This window comes from Dipteris shenzhenensis, chromosome 31 (genome assembly GCF_047967505.1).
Source record: "Dipteris shenzhenensis isolate YYH24624 ecotype China chromosome 31, Dip_SZ_1.0, whole genome shotgun sequence".
NCBI classification, from domain to species: Eukaryota; Viridiplantae; Streptophyta; class Polypodiopsida; order Gleicheniales; family Dipteridaceae; genus Dipteris; species Dipteris shenzhenensis.
In genome coordinates, this window is record NC_141626.1 from 36,819,473 (window position 1) to 36,835,422 (window position 15,950).

Here is a 15,950-nt window from a genome sequence, read left to right on the forward strand (position 1 = left end):
CCTATTATGCCACGTTCCAAAGTGATGTATAGTACATTTACTAATATGGAGCGTATGGAGGATGATCATGGCCATGGACGTGATGATGACCGTGATACAAGAGAGGAGGATGATCATGAGATAGGAGATATAGATATTGAGGCCAACATTACCTGTGAGGACGAGCCTACCATTGGAGATGTTGATTTCGATGAGCACATGAGTGGCACAAGTAGTAGTGGGTTGAATGTATTTGTAGATCTAAACACTTGTTTGGATTTTGAAGTAGATAGTTTGGCAAGGGTTGATCTCATTGAGGATGAGATTGAACCGTAGCCCCACAATTGATATTGGCAAAACTATTTTACATATTGTCTCATTCTCCTCATTTCACTTAATTCTTGTATATGTGGGCTTGCAAAAAATTATGTGCTTTGGTAATCATGGGCAATGTTTGGAAAGCAATGATGTACACCAAAATCTCACTTTCTGTATTCTCTGCAGCGCGTCTATTTACGCGTCTAAATGCGTGTCTGATTCTCAGTGTAAACGCGCAAATAAACGCGCAAACACACGCGCAAATAGACGCGCTAATAAACGGGATGTTAGACAGGCCCGTATTTTCTCAAGTCAAACACGCAAATAGACGCGGTGATTAACGCGCAAATAAACGAGCGTTTAGCCGCACCTATAGACGCGCCCGTAATTTCTCTACTAAAGCAACGCCTATAGACGCGCCCGCTATTTTGCGCGTCTACCAAGCGCGTCTATAGTTGCTTTGTGTTGTTGTGTATGATTACTACATAGGAATATATATATTCTCACTAAATGCTACTTCATTCTCCATATGAAAACTCACATTTCCTAGATAGAAAGATACTTGGGCTACATAGGAAATACAATTCCCTACGTAGCAAACTAAAATTTCACTTGATTCTCCATATAAAGACCTGTGTTGAACTCACATGATAGTCACATATATCATTGAATGCCCCCCCCCTCCCACCGGCCCGCCTCTTGAGAATTCTATCTAGTACAAATATTCATGAATTTGCTAGTTTGCAAGCACTTTACTATATAGAGATTGGTCAAAAGTTCCTTGCGGTGGACTGAGAGTGATGCTAGGCTCTAGCCTCTTAGTGGAGCTACGATTGCAGAGGAGTAGATCCCTTTGCCTTGTATGACATCACAAGAGCCAAAGGCATAAGGAATTGGAATGACATTTGGGATGCAAATAAGGCTAATTAGTAATTAGCTCTTGATTGAGTAGATCCAAGCTTGATATTGCTTGAATCAAGGTGAGGAGGACCTTCTCAAGGTGATCCTCGAGCATATCCCAAATTGGTGGCTCAAAAGGGAGGGTGAATCAATGGTGTCTGATTAGAAGTCTGATTAGAACCCGCCTTGGTCGACTCTCATCCTGGACAATGTATTGGTAGCTGATTTAGGATACTCCATTATGCCTGAGCTAAACATGAATTGGGCTGTTAGAAGATGCCGATCGTGGTGGAAGAGAATCTTGCAAGGAATTTGGAAGCATGCATGATTGACAAGGCGAGGTTTTTGTGGTGAAAGGTTGTTCATCAATGGCTACTACTCAGAGCCAAATTAGCGAAGAATATGCCTATAAGGCCCCTTTTTCCAGGTCAGTGGAGCATAATGTGGAAAAGCCCCTTGCAGATTTTCTCACAACATTGGGAGGGACCACTAGGATGGACTGCATTGCATTGCATTTCTATTTCATATGTACATAAAGATCAATTTGTTGACTGCTATCCGTGCTACAATTATCATGTGTACAAGACATGTTTCTCATGATCTTTTGTAGATAGAATTGTCGACTGTTTATAAGGACCACGAAGGCTTAACTCTTCTACTACCTTTCCTCGCATAGAATTTCTTTAGTTTAGCGAATTGCCTTCACCATGCTTCCTCCACCCACCCAGCTCTATTCTGTAGCTACCCCACCTAATGCTGCTGGCATTTTGCGTGTCGCTAATGCAACTAGCTCGCGGCCAATTGTTGAACTAGCTTCGGAGGCAAATTAGCAAATTAGCTAAGGATACGCCTATAAAGCCCCTTTTTCCAGGTCGGTGAAGCGTAATGTGGAAAAGCCCCTTTCAGATTTTCTCACAACATTGGGAGGGACCACTAGGATGGACTGCGTTGCATTGCATTTCTATTTCATACGTACATAAAGATCAATTTGTCCGTGTTGCAGTTTTGTCGACTTGTATCCGCGTGTGTACAAGACATGTTTCTCGTGATCATTTTGTAGACAGAATTGTCGACTGTTTATAAGGACCACGAAGGCTTAACTCTTCTACTACCTTTCCTCGCATAGAATTTCTTTAGTTTAGCGAATTGCCTTCACTATGCTTCCTCCACCCACCCAGCTTTATTCTGTAGCTACCCCACTTGCTGCTGGCATTTCGCGTGCTTGCAGTTTCGTTAATGGAACTAGCTCGCGGTCAATTGTTGAACCAGCTTCGGAGGCTTGCAAACTGGGCAGATTCAAGCCGTCCAGCTTCCGGCAAACGAAAAAGACGAACATAGTCCATCCGACTGTCCGTTGCTCGGCACAGAACGAGCAGTCTACGTCCACTCCACAAAACCTCGATCAATTTTTCGCTCGCTTCAAGAATAAGCAGCTTGATATCATTACTGCTACCGTGGACATTCTCAAGGAGGGCTTCTTCGATCTTACCTCCCATGCTCTCAGTGACGTGCTGGGCCACAAGGTGAAGATGCAGCTTATCAGTCTGGATATCGATCCAGGTAAGTCTAACGTGATCCATTCGGTCCGGCTCTAGTATCATTTGCTACAGTATCGTGTCTGTATTCGGGATGCAACTAATTTATATTTTTTACTAGCAGATACCAAAGAAGCAAAGCGCAGTTCCGAGTCCTACATGAAACTTTGGGGAGGCGTAGATGATGATGACGACAGTCGCCTCACCGTTCGATTTTCTGTGCCCAAAGATTTTGGGAAGCCAGGAGCCATCCTGATCGACAGCCAGCATACGAACGAGTTTTTACTCAAGTCAATCAACCTCGAGATGCCCGATACTACCGTAATCCATTTTCCGTGCCACTCCTGGGTTGTCGACGTGAAGTTCACCTTTGGACGGCCTAGAGTATTTTTTGCCAATCAGGCTAGCTCCCCCCCCTCTTTTACATCACTCCTACACACTGCCCACTCTCACACAGTAATTTTTATAGATTTGTAATTCTTGACGAGCAGGGGGACACATTTGAGACCCTGTCTGAGCTTTTACTCTTCCATACTACCGCTGTCAACACCTTTTCTTGACTTGGGGCCTTTCTTGCTTCCTTGCAGTTTTATTTGCCTAATGAAACGCCTCCTGCGCTTGCCGAGTTTCGCCTCGACGATCTCATCGCATTGAGGGGAGACGGAAAAGGTAAGAGGCGATTGGGTGAACGAGTTTACGATTATGACGTGTACAATGATCTGGGCAACCCAGACAAAGACGAGAAGCTTGCGAGGCCTGTATTGGGGGGCACGCCGGAGCTTCCATATCCGCGTAGGTGCCGAACTGGTGGTGAAAGCCTGAAGACAGGTAACTCAACAGAGCACAATTCAGTTTTCACAGCAGACAGGCAGGGGATTCCTGCATGTCCGTCTTGTACCCCCTTCGATTAAAAAATCCCCCTGGCGCGCGGGGGGGTGCGCGCCCCTACCCCGAATTAATTTTGTGAACCTCGTGCACTCTTCTGTCATTGTCACTATCGACTTGTTTTCGTTGGCCTTAAGACGCATATATATTGTGCGACTTACGTGATTGAAACTTATTCTCCACTGATTTCTATAAATTAGATCCCAAGTCCGAGAAACCCGCATCTTTTGATGCAACCTATATGCCGCGAGACGAAAGATTCAGTCCTCTCAAGCTACGACTGGTCATCGCTGCTGCTGTTCGATGCTTTGGCCACGACATTCTTCCAGCCCTTCAGAATCTTGTAGACGAGGCCAGGTCTTTCAATGCGCTCGATGAGGTACACGACCTTTACGTAGGAGACCTTCGGTCCAAATCCCGCATACGAAATCCCCGAGATGGGACAGTGATGGATTTTCCTCCACCGGGTGTAGTACAAGGTCGACCTGAACACAACGCCCTACCAATTTGCAGAGCTGATTGTTTAAAGTTCGTAGCAATTTGCTTTTGTTCCAAGGTTCTCGGGTCTTCTGAACGCAACTAGGTAACAATCTTTTATATACTGGTCTGTGATGGCAGCGAATAGAGAAGGATGGAAATCGGACCAAGAATTCGGTCGTCAGAGGCTTGCGGGTGCAAATCCCCTAGTCATCGAGCGTGTCAAGGTAAATGCGCAGGGTGGTCGGCGGGCACATTTTTTTGGCCATTTTAGGTCGTTAATTGGATCGCCTTCTCAATTCATTAGTCTGACTGAGAAATTGGACGGGTTCATAGGAGTTTCCGCCAGTCAGCAAATTGGATCCTGAGATCTATGGGCCAGCCACTTCCTCCATAACGCCTAAACATGTCGAGACATTCCTTGAAGGCTTAACGGTGGAAGAGGTCTCAAGCTCTAAACTCCAACTCTCTCTTTTGCAAACAAAATAACATGAAGATCGCCTAGACCTGCTGGAGCTTTTCTTTGTAGAAGATTTGTATGTGTACCGCATGAATTACGTTCCTATTTCGCAATCTCGAGCGAAAGCCATTGAAATGTGTCGTCCTGCTTAAGCACTGTTGTGACTAACATTTTATAGCAAGAATTTATGGTTCTTCGCCTCACTACTATAACAATTGAAAACGCACTTTCTCTGCAGACGCTCAAGCAGAAACGTCTTTACATACTCGACTACCATGATGTCTTCATGCCATACGTGAACAGGATCAACGAGCTGGATGGTAAACTGTATGCCTCTCGAACCATTTTCTTTCTGACAAAAGAAGGTGTGCTGACGCCTATAGCGATTGAGCTGAGCCTTCCTCCAAAGCAGAGAGGAGACAAAGGTGTACAGCGTGTGTTTACTCCTTGTGCTGAGGGAGTGCAAGAGGAGTGGTTGTGGCGCTTGGCCAAAGCACACGTAGCTGTGGTTGACACAGGCTTCCATCAACTTATCAGCCATTGGTACGACTTCTCTAAATCAATTTCCTTTCCCTTTTTTTCCCCCAAAGAAAGGTTACTATATTAAAGTCTTTATCGTTGAGAATGGCCTCTTGGCGTCGCATCTTTTTTTTTTTTCCTAACACACCCACAACACACTCATGCACCCGTGGTCCTATCGAGGGGCACCCCGCCCTGAACCGGTGGGCAATGGATCCATAGCTTTGGCACTCACACACACCACACACACGCACACCCAACCACAAGCTAGGACTCCATGCCCTAGCCACCAAGACTTGAACCCATGACCTGAGGGTTGGCAGCCCAACACTCAAACCACTAGGCCAAAGCCTTGGAGGGAGTGTCGTATCCCTTAACAAGTAGGTAGGTTGAGTTCTCTAGATGGGGAGATTTGGGATTAAAGAGACCGTGTAGGGAGGGAGCCGGTGTGAGTAGTGCTGTAGAAGTAGCCTCAAAGGGGATGGACATGAAAGCTTATCCTATATGGAAGTTGTGGTGAGAAAGCTACAGATGGGTTTCTCCCTGCTCAAGGAGGAAGAGACTAGAAATTTGAATCTATAGGCCGAGGTGGAGGGAGGGGGTCAAGGAGGTGGCATGTAAAGGTTAGTTCAAAGCAAGTCATAAACATTCGTCGATTTGTGAGCTGCAAGTCGATGATGTCAAGCCTGAGTTGGAGCAACTTGACATAGGAGGTGTTTATCTTTTTATCACGGCCCGTGTGCCGAGCTTGGATGAACTCGAGCAATTACTGGCGAATGAATATGACATACCTGCTAATGGTTATGTTACTAAGTTTGTGGGGAGAGGGTTCTATTTGGTGCACTATGTGTCAGAGATGCTTAGAAACGATATTCTTTGGAAGATCATTCATGTTTGCAGGAGCGTCTATGCTAGTGGTTCCTTGGAGTGCCTCCTTCAGCATTTCTCTTTAGAGTACCTGGTAAGGGTGGACTTCCCGAACATCCCTCGTTGGCTAGGTAGTTCTGGCAGGGTGATGACCACACTCGAAAAGGCTCTCCTCATCCCACCATCCTTGGACTCACCATTGGGTCAAAAATGTGAGTGGATCATCTAGGATAGGGCACAAGATTTTCCGGACTACGGTGAGGTCAAGTTTGTGGATGGCATGTCGATAGCGCAACATGTCAGGTTTGGGTCGTTCTCGAATGCCTGCGTTATTTGCAAAAAGATTGAATACTTCATGAGGTCTTGCCTGGAGAGAGCAGCTAACATAGCTTTGGCACAAGGGGATAAGACCCGACGAACACAAGTGCAAACGGAGGACATTCCACCGCCCCATTCAGACCCCGACGTGTGCAAGACATACGATCGAATTGCATGCATCGAAGGAGAACTAGCATGCCATTGGTAAGAAGGATCGAGTTTTAGTGGTGGTGCTTGATTCATAGTTGAGCGACAGAGGAAAGGAAATCTCCTCGGGTTTGCCTAAGAAAGCCACACCAGGTGTCTCACACTGCAAGGTCCTCTAGAGGTATGCATGGGGAGCTAGGTGCTGGTGTGTTGGAGTGCATGCCAGTTAGGAAGTCCTCCCAGATGCCTATCACAAGAGGAGAGTACTTGAAGATAGGAGGGGGGAAAGCCTCAAAGGTGAGGGTGGTTAAGGAGAGATCCACCATAGATTTTTGATGAGGATCAAAGATATCGATGTGGCTAGATCGACGAGCTCGACGAGCCATTCAATTTCCTTAAGATGCTTACAAGGCATTCACGCAATAGTCAGGGTGTTGTGGTGGTGGATAAGAATGGTATCAAGAAGCTCAGAGTGATGAGCTAGAATACAAGCGGGTGCTATGATCCCATAAAGCACAAGGAGTGTCTTACGTTCTTCAGAAGACTCATGCCAAAAATTATTCTCATGGAGGGAATTAAGTGTTATGGTGAGGAGGCATTTGGTTTGCATGTTGGCAAACTGGCTATGAGGTTTTTGTTAATTTCCCCAATAGAGGTAAAGGTGGTTCGGCAGTTCTTGTGGCTAATTCTTTGGGATTCTAGACTGGAATTTATAGATGCTAAAGGCTGCGTCACAATTGTCTCAAAAGTGGCCATGATGTGTGGATAAAAAGGTAAATATGTTTTTCACTTGTTGCATGCTGATGGGTAGGTGCATATAGCTATGTACATAGCTAGTTGGTGGTGGCTTTGAGCGATGGACACTCTCATAAAAGACTCTACACTAATGTAGATATTTTCTTGAGATGGTAGATACTTCTACGGGGACTTTTGGGAAATGATGAAATGCAATGTGGTTGTAGGTCCAGACTTCCAAAGCAAGGGTATCTAGAGTGTGACGGTGTTTTGTTGTGGGATGACATGCGCCTTTCATGGTTGTCCCGAATCATTTCTGTATGAGGGCATGAGCATTTTTTTTGTCGTGGTTATTTTGTAAATCCATTGTGTCGGTATTGTGTTCACCATATGTGGTAGTCTAGGCAATTAGGCACTAAGTGTTGATGGCATGCATTTGTGTGCACATAGTCGATGATTTGGGCATTAATGGCCTTGGTATAGTTTGAAGGAAGGGTGGAAGAGTGGTAAAAATAATGTGATGATGTGGCTCATATCAAAAAAGGCATGCATGCATGTGGCTACGTGATGGAAAGGGAATACTTCTAAATGACGAGTTGGCAGCTACGTGGGTTGACAGCAATGAGAGACTCTGGATCTTGTTGGAGAGTCGACGGTTAACAGTGTGGGAACGGACGGACTAGACTGTGGTCACTATGATGCAGGCTGGGAGAGGGACTGTGACTAGGGGAGCGGCTGGATTTGATGAGGAGGATGACTATCCATACTAGAGCAGGGGGGACTTGGCTTTGAGGAATCCTGCTCGGGGAATGATGGAAGCCAGAGGTACTTTGGAGGAGGGGGTCCAAGCAATCGGTGGTAAGGGAGCTATGGAGAGCTGGGGCATCGCTTCTTGAGGAGATGGTAAAGGAGACCATTACTTGGAGGCAGATGCTCTGTTATGATGCATGCACACAGGCTGGTTAGCTTCATGCAAAGTGAGATAGGAGGAGGTATGTAGGGAGATAGACATGACAGGTGACAAGATTCTGAGAACTGCAGAGGCATAGCTTCTGGTAAGGAAAAGGCGTCGCTCCTTATAGGCTAGAGATGAAAGGCGACGGGTTTTTGGAGGTGGCGCTTCACTATAGAAGGTTGCTAGCTATTTTCACGTAGGACGGACGTGAACCCCATGTTCAGAGGAGAAGTCGGGAGGCAGTTTCTTCACGAGGTGGTCAATGAGCTTCTGGGGAGCATCTCTATAGGAGGGAGTGACTGTTGCTTTGGAAAGCTTCTCAGTTCAAGATGGGGAGGTGGACTATTGCTAAAGCCGTGAGCTAATGGAAAAAGGATGAACGGCACTACTGTGTGGGGGAGATGAAAGTACGTGACCTCAGCTGGAGAGTCCTGAAAGAGTCATCTGTTGCCTTCACAAGTAGTGGCTAGATTTGATGAAGGGGACAGAAAAGGCAACTGTGGTGAGCTAGAGGTTGCTGGGGATGTCGACATCGACTGTTGGGGAGTAGAGTCTCTACAAGCAGGCTGGATAACCATGAACATCGATATTATGTGTGAAAGAGAAGGGAGAAGTGGGTGCCCAGTTGTAGCTGGATACCTTGGCTAATGGAATTTCAGGGATGGCGAGTTGCATCAAAGGAGCTTATCTCACATAAATACACAAATGATTTAATGGGAGTTTCTAGATGGCAAGTTTTTTACAGTGACGGGGCTATGTACATCCCCATGCATATCTTGTAAAGATATAGTGTATGCTTGTATGCTTGTAGCATACCCGGTGCTCATTGTTGATTATAAAAGAAGCCTTGCTTGTGATGATGAGGCTATGGGCAGCATGTAAATGAAGAAAAGTGAGCTTCATGGAGTCCAAGGTGCTATTACATGCTTGTATCGTTCATAGTGTGGGTTCTCTCACAGGGTGGTGTTTGAGCATATGCTACTTGAAGTCAAAGAGAGCCGGGATTGTTCTTCACGGATTTAGTCAGGGGAGATATGAGCATGGTTGTTTATACCATGAGCTGTCAGGAAGTGTTCATGGTAGCTATGCAGTTCTGAAGTTGTCATTTTCTGGAGTTTTATGTTTCATGGGTCTTCTATGTATTCTCTGAGCTTGATCTCAGTCAGTTAGAGAGCTTGTCTTGAGCAGTGTAATCCACTAGATTCTTTTTGAGTTTTTTAAGCTTGGGAGGAAATGTGGCCAGTGTATGAATTGAATGTAAAGGGGTGTAGAGACAAGGATGTTGAATAAATGCCTTTTACCTTCTGATAGTGTTGTTCGCTTGTTTTAAATGTGGATGAGGGTGGCTATGAAGGCGCATTAGGCTCTACTGTTTTTGTCCATCCAATGGGTTTCAGTTTAAGGTTGCTCAATGTGTGTATACCCTGAACTCCCCACAGGAAGTAGGAAGTAGCAACGAGCTTGTCTGGAATCTATGGCTGGGTGGTAACAGGAAGAGAGCCCTCTATTGCAGTAGATGCTTCATTGCTGGTATTAGAGCATGAAAGATGAATTGAGGAGTTTATGGGATACGAGGAGCTGAGGTGCGACCGGTTTGCATTATGACTGGTTGTTCATGTTTGTTTTGTTTGGAGTGTGGAATAGCCGTGGCTTTGTGCTACATTCCTGGGAGCCTCTCAGAGGGTCTTTAAGCAATGGTTGGTCGAAGGCGGCTGCAAAACCTTTCATATGGGTGTCATGTAACACAAAAAAAGTGTCTGTTTTAGTTGCCAAAATGCATTCTGTAGAGATAGCAGAAAATCTTTTGGAAGAAAGAGCCACGTCATACAAAGTTACCAATGCTTTACTCTATCCTCTTCCTCTCCAAATTACTCCAATCTTTTCAGCCTCACCAAATTAAAAGAGTTCGAGGAGTTAGAGACCTGGTAGCTTAGCGAAGAGCAGATGAGGAGACTTGCATTTAGCGGATCGGGGGGGGCTTATTGGACACTACTTAGCGAGAGATGAAAGGTGGTAGATGGAGTGTGGCAGTGATTGGAAGTTTATAGAGGCAAGGGTAGACAGGTCGCATGATAGTGTGTTGGCATCATGGTTTGAAACGTAAGCTTGGGAGGAGTTCTGCCTATCTCAAGGCTTGATTGACTATCAAGAGCTTTGTTAGAGGTCTGCAAGAGTTTACCTAGTCAGAGAAGGTCTGGGCTAGTAGATTAGATAGGTTTTATGCCACCAAAGAATGGTGGTGGATGTGTAGCCCCATGAGGGGGGAACTATTGTGGGAACAAGCATTTGTTATCACCAACCAATTGTGTAGATCTTCATCATTCCGATGGAGGGAGGTGAATCCAATGACATGCTGTTTAAATTTAACAAGGTCCACCTAGGTTCAAACTATCTATAGATTCGGTTCTAAGATTAGCTTTGTTTGGGAGGAGGCTAGAACCAACACCGCATATTCATGTGGTCTCTAGGACCATACGATTAGGGGGACCCATGTCAAGGCTAGAGAGCTAGACAAGGAGTACAAAGTCAAAAGGAAAAGATTGGATGGTGTGTTGGTGATAGGTTGTAGCAAAGAAAGTGATAGTGGTGGCTCTCAAAGATTCCCTGGCAAACCGGATCCTCTCAACTCTAATGGTGGAGGTAGAGCACACCATGCATGAGTAGAACTAGAAGACACTTAGGCAGTGTTTCACTGGTAGACCTGATCCTCTCAACTCTAATGATGGAGGTAGGGCATGCTATGAATGAGTGGGAGTTTAGGCGAAAATGATTAAAAGTCCACAGCTCTAGTTGTCTGTGGGTGACTTCCCTCTGAAGGCCTTATTTCAATCCCTTAAAAGAAAATAGACATGAGACTTGATTGATAGGGTTGAGGACTCTTAAGGAAATTTAGTAATGTAGTACCGGCATGTGGCCCCCATGTGGCATAGGTATTTCGACAGTAGCTATGTGCAATAGTTTGTGAGCCGACGGTGGAGGATTCCACTTGGTCAAAGAATCTAAACCTCACATTAAAAGACATGGAACCTCGGGTTGCTAATGATTGGTGGACAGCCATCTCAAGATAATGTTTCTCTCTAGAAGAGCTAAAAGAGGCACTGGATGCTATGGAAAGGGAGAAGGCCCCCGGTCTTGATGGGTTCACAATGGAGTTCCTCTAGGAGTTTTGGGATATGATGGGTGTGGAACTCAGCTTGGGAAAAAAGGGTGAAGATAGTTGCACTGAGCTCTCTTTGTAGAAGACCATCGCTAATTCCATGATCACCTATGTGTCAAGAGCATGTGCTGAGTAACCACCATGCAACGTCAGTTTTAGAAGAGTCGCCATGCATCAAAGCCTCGAAGGGCCGCACTAGCCACGTGACTTACCATGCAAAGGTAACCAATCATCTCACATGCCTTGCATGGTCCAACCACAAAGCTTCTACCAACTTATATGACTAATCAAATACCTCCAATAACAAGCATTCTTGAACCTTACAAAGATCAAGCACCCCATGAGGCTTACTGCCAAAAATATATCCCCCCTAGAAGCCGAATGGGGAAGAAACACAAAAATTCAAGCCACACTCTACCAGAACATCTGAAAAGGATCTACCCACTAAGGGTCAAGATCACCAAAACAATTGCATGCTTACTAAAGGCCAAAGCAATTTTGACACTATGTCCGAGTACAAAAGATGCCCAATCATTGCACCAACAGCAAAAGGAAGACTTGAGCAGCTACATCATGAACACCTGAAATAGGGTCAATCTTACCAACAGATCTGACCATCTCAAACAATTGCCATTACTAGGAAATCCTAAAACATGTTCTTAACCTCAAAAAGCTCAATCTTCATCTATGTAATCATCATTTGCAATTGCAACAAGAAGCATCACCTGCAACTACAAATCAATGTCTGAAATAAGATTCAGCTCTTCTTCAAAAACTGCAAGTCTCCTGGGAAGCCCAAACAATAGCATTTTTTAATCCATCTATTGCAGAAAGCTTTGAGAATCTCTTGTCGAGATAAAAAACTTCATTCTTTCCACTAACAGTACGCTTTTTGACTCTTGGACCAAGTATCCATAACAGCAAATGCAAAGTGCCTTTCTCATATGTTCGAGTAAAAGCTACGGCAAACCTACTGATATATGATCGGCCCGACTATCTAAAACAATTGCCATCACAACGCAATTTTGAAACCTATTTTTCGACCTAAAAGGCCCAATCTTTATAAAAATTATCTTCAGTCACCACAAACATCTGCCAGCTTTTCCGTTCCTACATGGCTCCATTGAATTAGCTTTGACGCTCTCTTCTGAGTATACTCACGATCAAAAGACCTTCGGTGAAAACATCGATCACTTCGGAATTCTCTTAGAGAATCTCACGAATCATCTCTATCACTTGGACCCTCATGCTTGCAGGACCTTTTAACCTATCTGACACCTACAACAAACTATTGCTCATGCCTACTGGCTTTACTGTTGCAGTTTACAAAGGATTCAAGACACCTCCAAGGACTTTACAGACTCATACGACTTGGAGCAACTGCTCAGCCTAGACACTACATAAAGATCTGATAACAAGCAACGACTCTCATGGGAGACACAGGCTCGTGGCCTCGAAAAAGAGGGTGAAGATAGTTGCACTGAGCTCTCTTCGTAGAAGACCACCGCTTCTATGATCACCTATGTGTGAAGAGCACATGCTGAGTAACCGACATGCAATGTCAGTTCTAGAAGAGTCACTATGCATCAAAGCCTCGAAGGGATGCACTAGCCACGTGACTTACCATGCGAAGGTAACCAATCATCTCGCATGCCTTGCATGGTCCAATCATAAAGCTTCTACCAACTTATACGACCAATCAAATACCTCCAATAACAAGCATTCTTGAACCTTACAAAGATCAAGGCCCCCATGAGGCTTAGTGCCAACATTGAGGTCATAGTCCTCCATTATACATTCCTTAATGACTAGAACTTTAGTAGTAGCCTTGGGATACACTATTAGGAAGCCCTAGATATGATGTGCATTGAGAGGTGAGCAAGTATGGATACAAAGGGCCCTTTTTTATATTGGTTTTCTCAAAATTCTCATATGTAAATACATTTTTATAAATTTACCTTGAAAAAAGCCCTCCAATTGAGCCCGCGTTACACTTAAATATTTCTAGGTGAGCCCAAGGAAAGCTAGCATGTACTTGATTACCTACTTTCATGTTGAATGTTCTTCTATGGTGTCTCTCTCTCTCTCTCTCTCTCTCTCTCTCTCTCTCCCCCCCTCCCCCCAAAATGCGAAAAAGTAATTGTTTTTTAATGTCATGATTTCCCTCGGAAGGATGATAGTGCAACCTTGGTTTTGGATAGGTTGCGAACCCACGCCTGCATGGAGCCTTTCATCATCGCTACATCTCGACAGCTAAGTTCCTTGCATCCACTCCACGTATTGCTGGCTCCCCATTTCAAGGACACAATGAACATCAACGCCATGGCAAGAACAGCTCTTATAAATGCTGATGGAATCATAGAGAGCTCATTCTCTCCGGGAAAATACTCTTTGGAAATATCATCAGTTATGTACAAGAATTGGCGTTTTGATGAGCAAGCTTTGCCAAAAGACCTTTTGAAAAGGTAAACCTTGCGTGGTTATCTAGGAATGGGTCACGAGTGGCTATTTTTGGATATTGTACTAATTTTCTTATGGTTGCATCAGGGTAGAGTGATTTATGTCGATGTATCTTTGTAACGCTATCAATCCAGTGTGAATGATTTTGGATTGATCTATTGTAGGGGGATGGCAGAGGAAGATCCGTTGGCAAAGTATGGGCTGAGGTTAAACATTGAGGATTATCCATTTGCAGCTGATGGATTGGACCTGTGGGCAGCAATAAAGCAATGGGTGACGGAATACCTAGCAATCTACTATAAGAATGACGAGGCCATACAACAAGATATTGAGCTACAGAGCTGGTGGATGGAGATCAAGAACGTGGGGCACGGTGACCATGCGGGGGCCCAGTGGTGGGCAAGCATGACAAGTATGGAGGAATTGGTAGAGGCGGTGACGACGATCATCTGGGTAACATCAGGCCACCATGCAGCAGTGAACTTTGGGCAGTATGCATACGCAGGGTTCATGCCCAACAGCCCGACTATTGCACGGCGACTGATCCCAGAGGAGGGCGCGGAAGAGTACCAGAGAATGCTAGAAGATCCAGCAAAATACTATCTGGAGACGGTGTCAACAGAAGGGCAGACGACATTGATCATGGCAGTGGTAGAGATACTGGCACAACACATGAGTGACGAGGAGTATTTGGGTGAGAGAGAAGATCCAGAGTGGACAGCGGATCCACGGGCATTGGAAGCGTTGGCCAACTTCCGTCGAAACCTGGCTTTGGTGGAGATAGCGGTGGAGGAGCGGAATGCCGCCTGCCATAGACTCCATCACCGCGCTGGCCCCGTGCAGCTTCCCTACACATTACTTTTCCCCTCCTCCTCCAAAGGGCTCACCTTTCGTGGGGTACCCAATAGCATCTCCATCTAACACGATCCATCCACCCTCACGCTACGCGCAACAATCTCGCTACTTCTCCGTCTCTCTTCACTTAGTAGACTTTTTCAAATGAACACGTTTAAGACTTTTTGAAATGAACATCATCACCTTTTTAAAACATTTCGTTGATTGTTTCCAAAGAGCCATTAGAACCTTTCGTCACCTTTCTAAAACATTTGGTTGATTGTTTCCAAAGAGCCATTACACAAGGAACTTCTAGCCGTTCATTATATAGGGAAAACCTCACAAACTAGGAAAAAGGAGGAAATTTGATATAACTAGGCATTTTGGTATGTATATCTAGGAAAACTTCTTCCCTAGATAAAATGTATACCCCTATCTAGGAAAAGAGATTGTCCTCTGGTACACTTCTATATAGGAAATCGATACCTCTATCTAGGAAAAATATAAAATGCATGCCTCTATCTAGGAAAAGAGGTTGTTATCTAGGAAATTAGATGAGTGTGTTACATATTTAGATAGGAAATTGATATTTCTATATAGGAAATCGATACCTCTATCTAGAAAAACGAGGTTTTCACCTAGGAAATAAGACGTGTGTGTTGCATTCCTATATAGGAAATCTCATTCTCTAGTTAAGATATATACCTCTATCTAGGAAAAGGGGTGGTCACCTAGGAAATTAGAAGAGTGTTACATATTCCTATATATATATATTCTAATTAGGAAAATATCTTTATTTATGTATAAGCGATTAATTAGACGTAGACATGGCACATTAAAAAGCAAATACGAATTGCTTTCTATATATATTAGTCTTTATCTAGGAAATTAGCATCTAAGAATATATCTTCTACTCTGCATGGTATAATAAGTCATTAATAATAAAGTTGCTATAGTATGTCTACAGGAAATGAGTTGTTTATTATCTATGAAATTTAAGTTAAAACATTGTATTCTAAATGTTGAAAAGATTTTTTAATTTTAAAAATGATCATAAAATGTTTATGAACTAGAATATCTTGCAATTTACATAAGAAGCTAATTATATTAATTAAATTATATGATAATTATCTTGATTCTATCTTTTAAATGCTATTTTACTTATTATATACATCCAATAAACATTTAAAGAATTTAAAAATGAAATCGATTTAATCCTAAGCATAATACTCGAATTGCCAAATGTATAATGATAAAAATACACTATGCAATGTAATTTGATATTTAAATGAAAATCTCAATTAAGAATACAATGTAATTAATATTCAAACCCTAAATCCTAAATCCTAAACCCTGCACCCTAAACCGTAAACCTTGAATCCCAAACCCTAAACCCTAAACTCT

The 15,950-nt window shown here is 43.9% G+C and overlaps 1 protein-coding gene across 1 annotated transcript; it reads left to right on the top strand.

Moving 5' to 3' along the window:
- Positions 1–2,322: 2,322 nt before the first annotated feature.
- LOC147881409 (linoleate 9S-lipoxygenase-like) lies at positions 2,323–14,741 on the top strand. The gene is made up of 9 exons (XM_087402215.1): positions 2,323–2,757; positions 2,857–3,134; positions 3,320–3,560; positions 3,818–4,096; positions 4,236–4,321; positions 4,431–4,538; positions 4,793–5,097; positions 13,454–13,717; positions 13,877–14,741. The coding sequence occupies exons 1-9, from the start codon at positions 2,355–2,357 to the stop codon at positions 14,631–14,633; spliced, it is 2,721 nt and encodes a 906-aa protein (XP_087258341.1). The 5' UTR covers positions 2,323–2,354; the 3' UTR covers positions 14,634–14,741.
- Positions 14,742–15,950: the final 1,209 nt, after the last annotated feature.

Excerpts from the sequence above, each read along its gene's own strand:
- LOC147881409 (XM_087402215.1), top strand. The coding sequence starts at position 2,355 with ATGCTTCCTCCACCCACCCAGCTTTATTCTGTAGCTACCCCACTTGCT. Across the intron at positions 2,758-2,856 it reads CAGTCTGGATATCGATCCAG|ATACCAAAGAAGCAAAGCGC; the intron begins GTAAGTCTAACG and ends TTTTACTAGCAG. Across the intron at positions 13,718-13,876 it reads CCAAAAGACCTTTTGAAAAG|GGGGATGGCAGAGGAAGATC; the intron begins GTAAACCTTGCG and ends GATCTATTGTAG.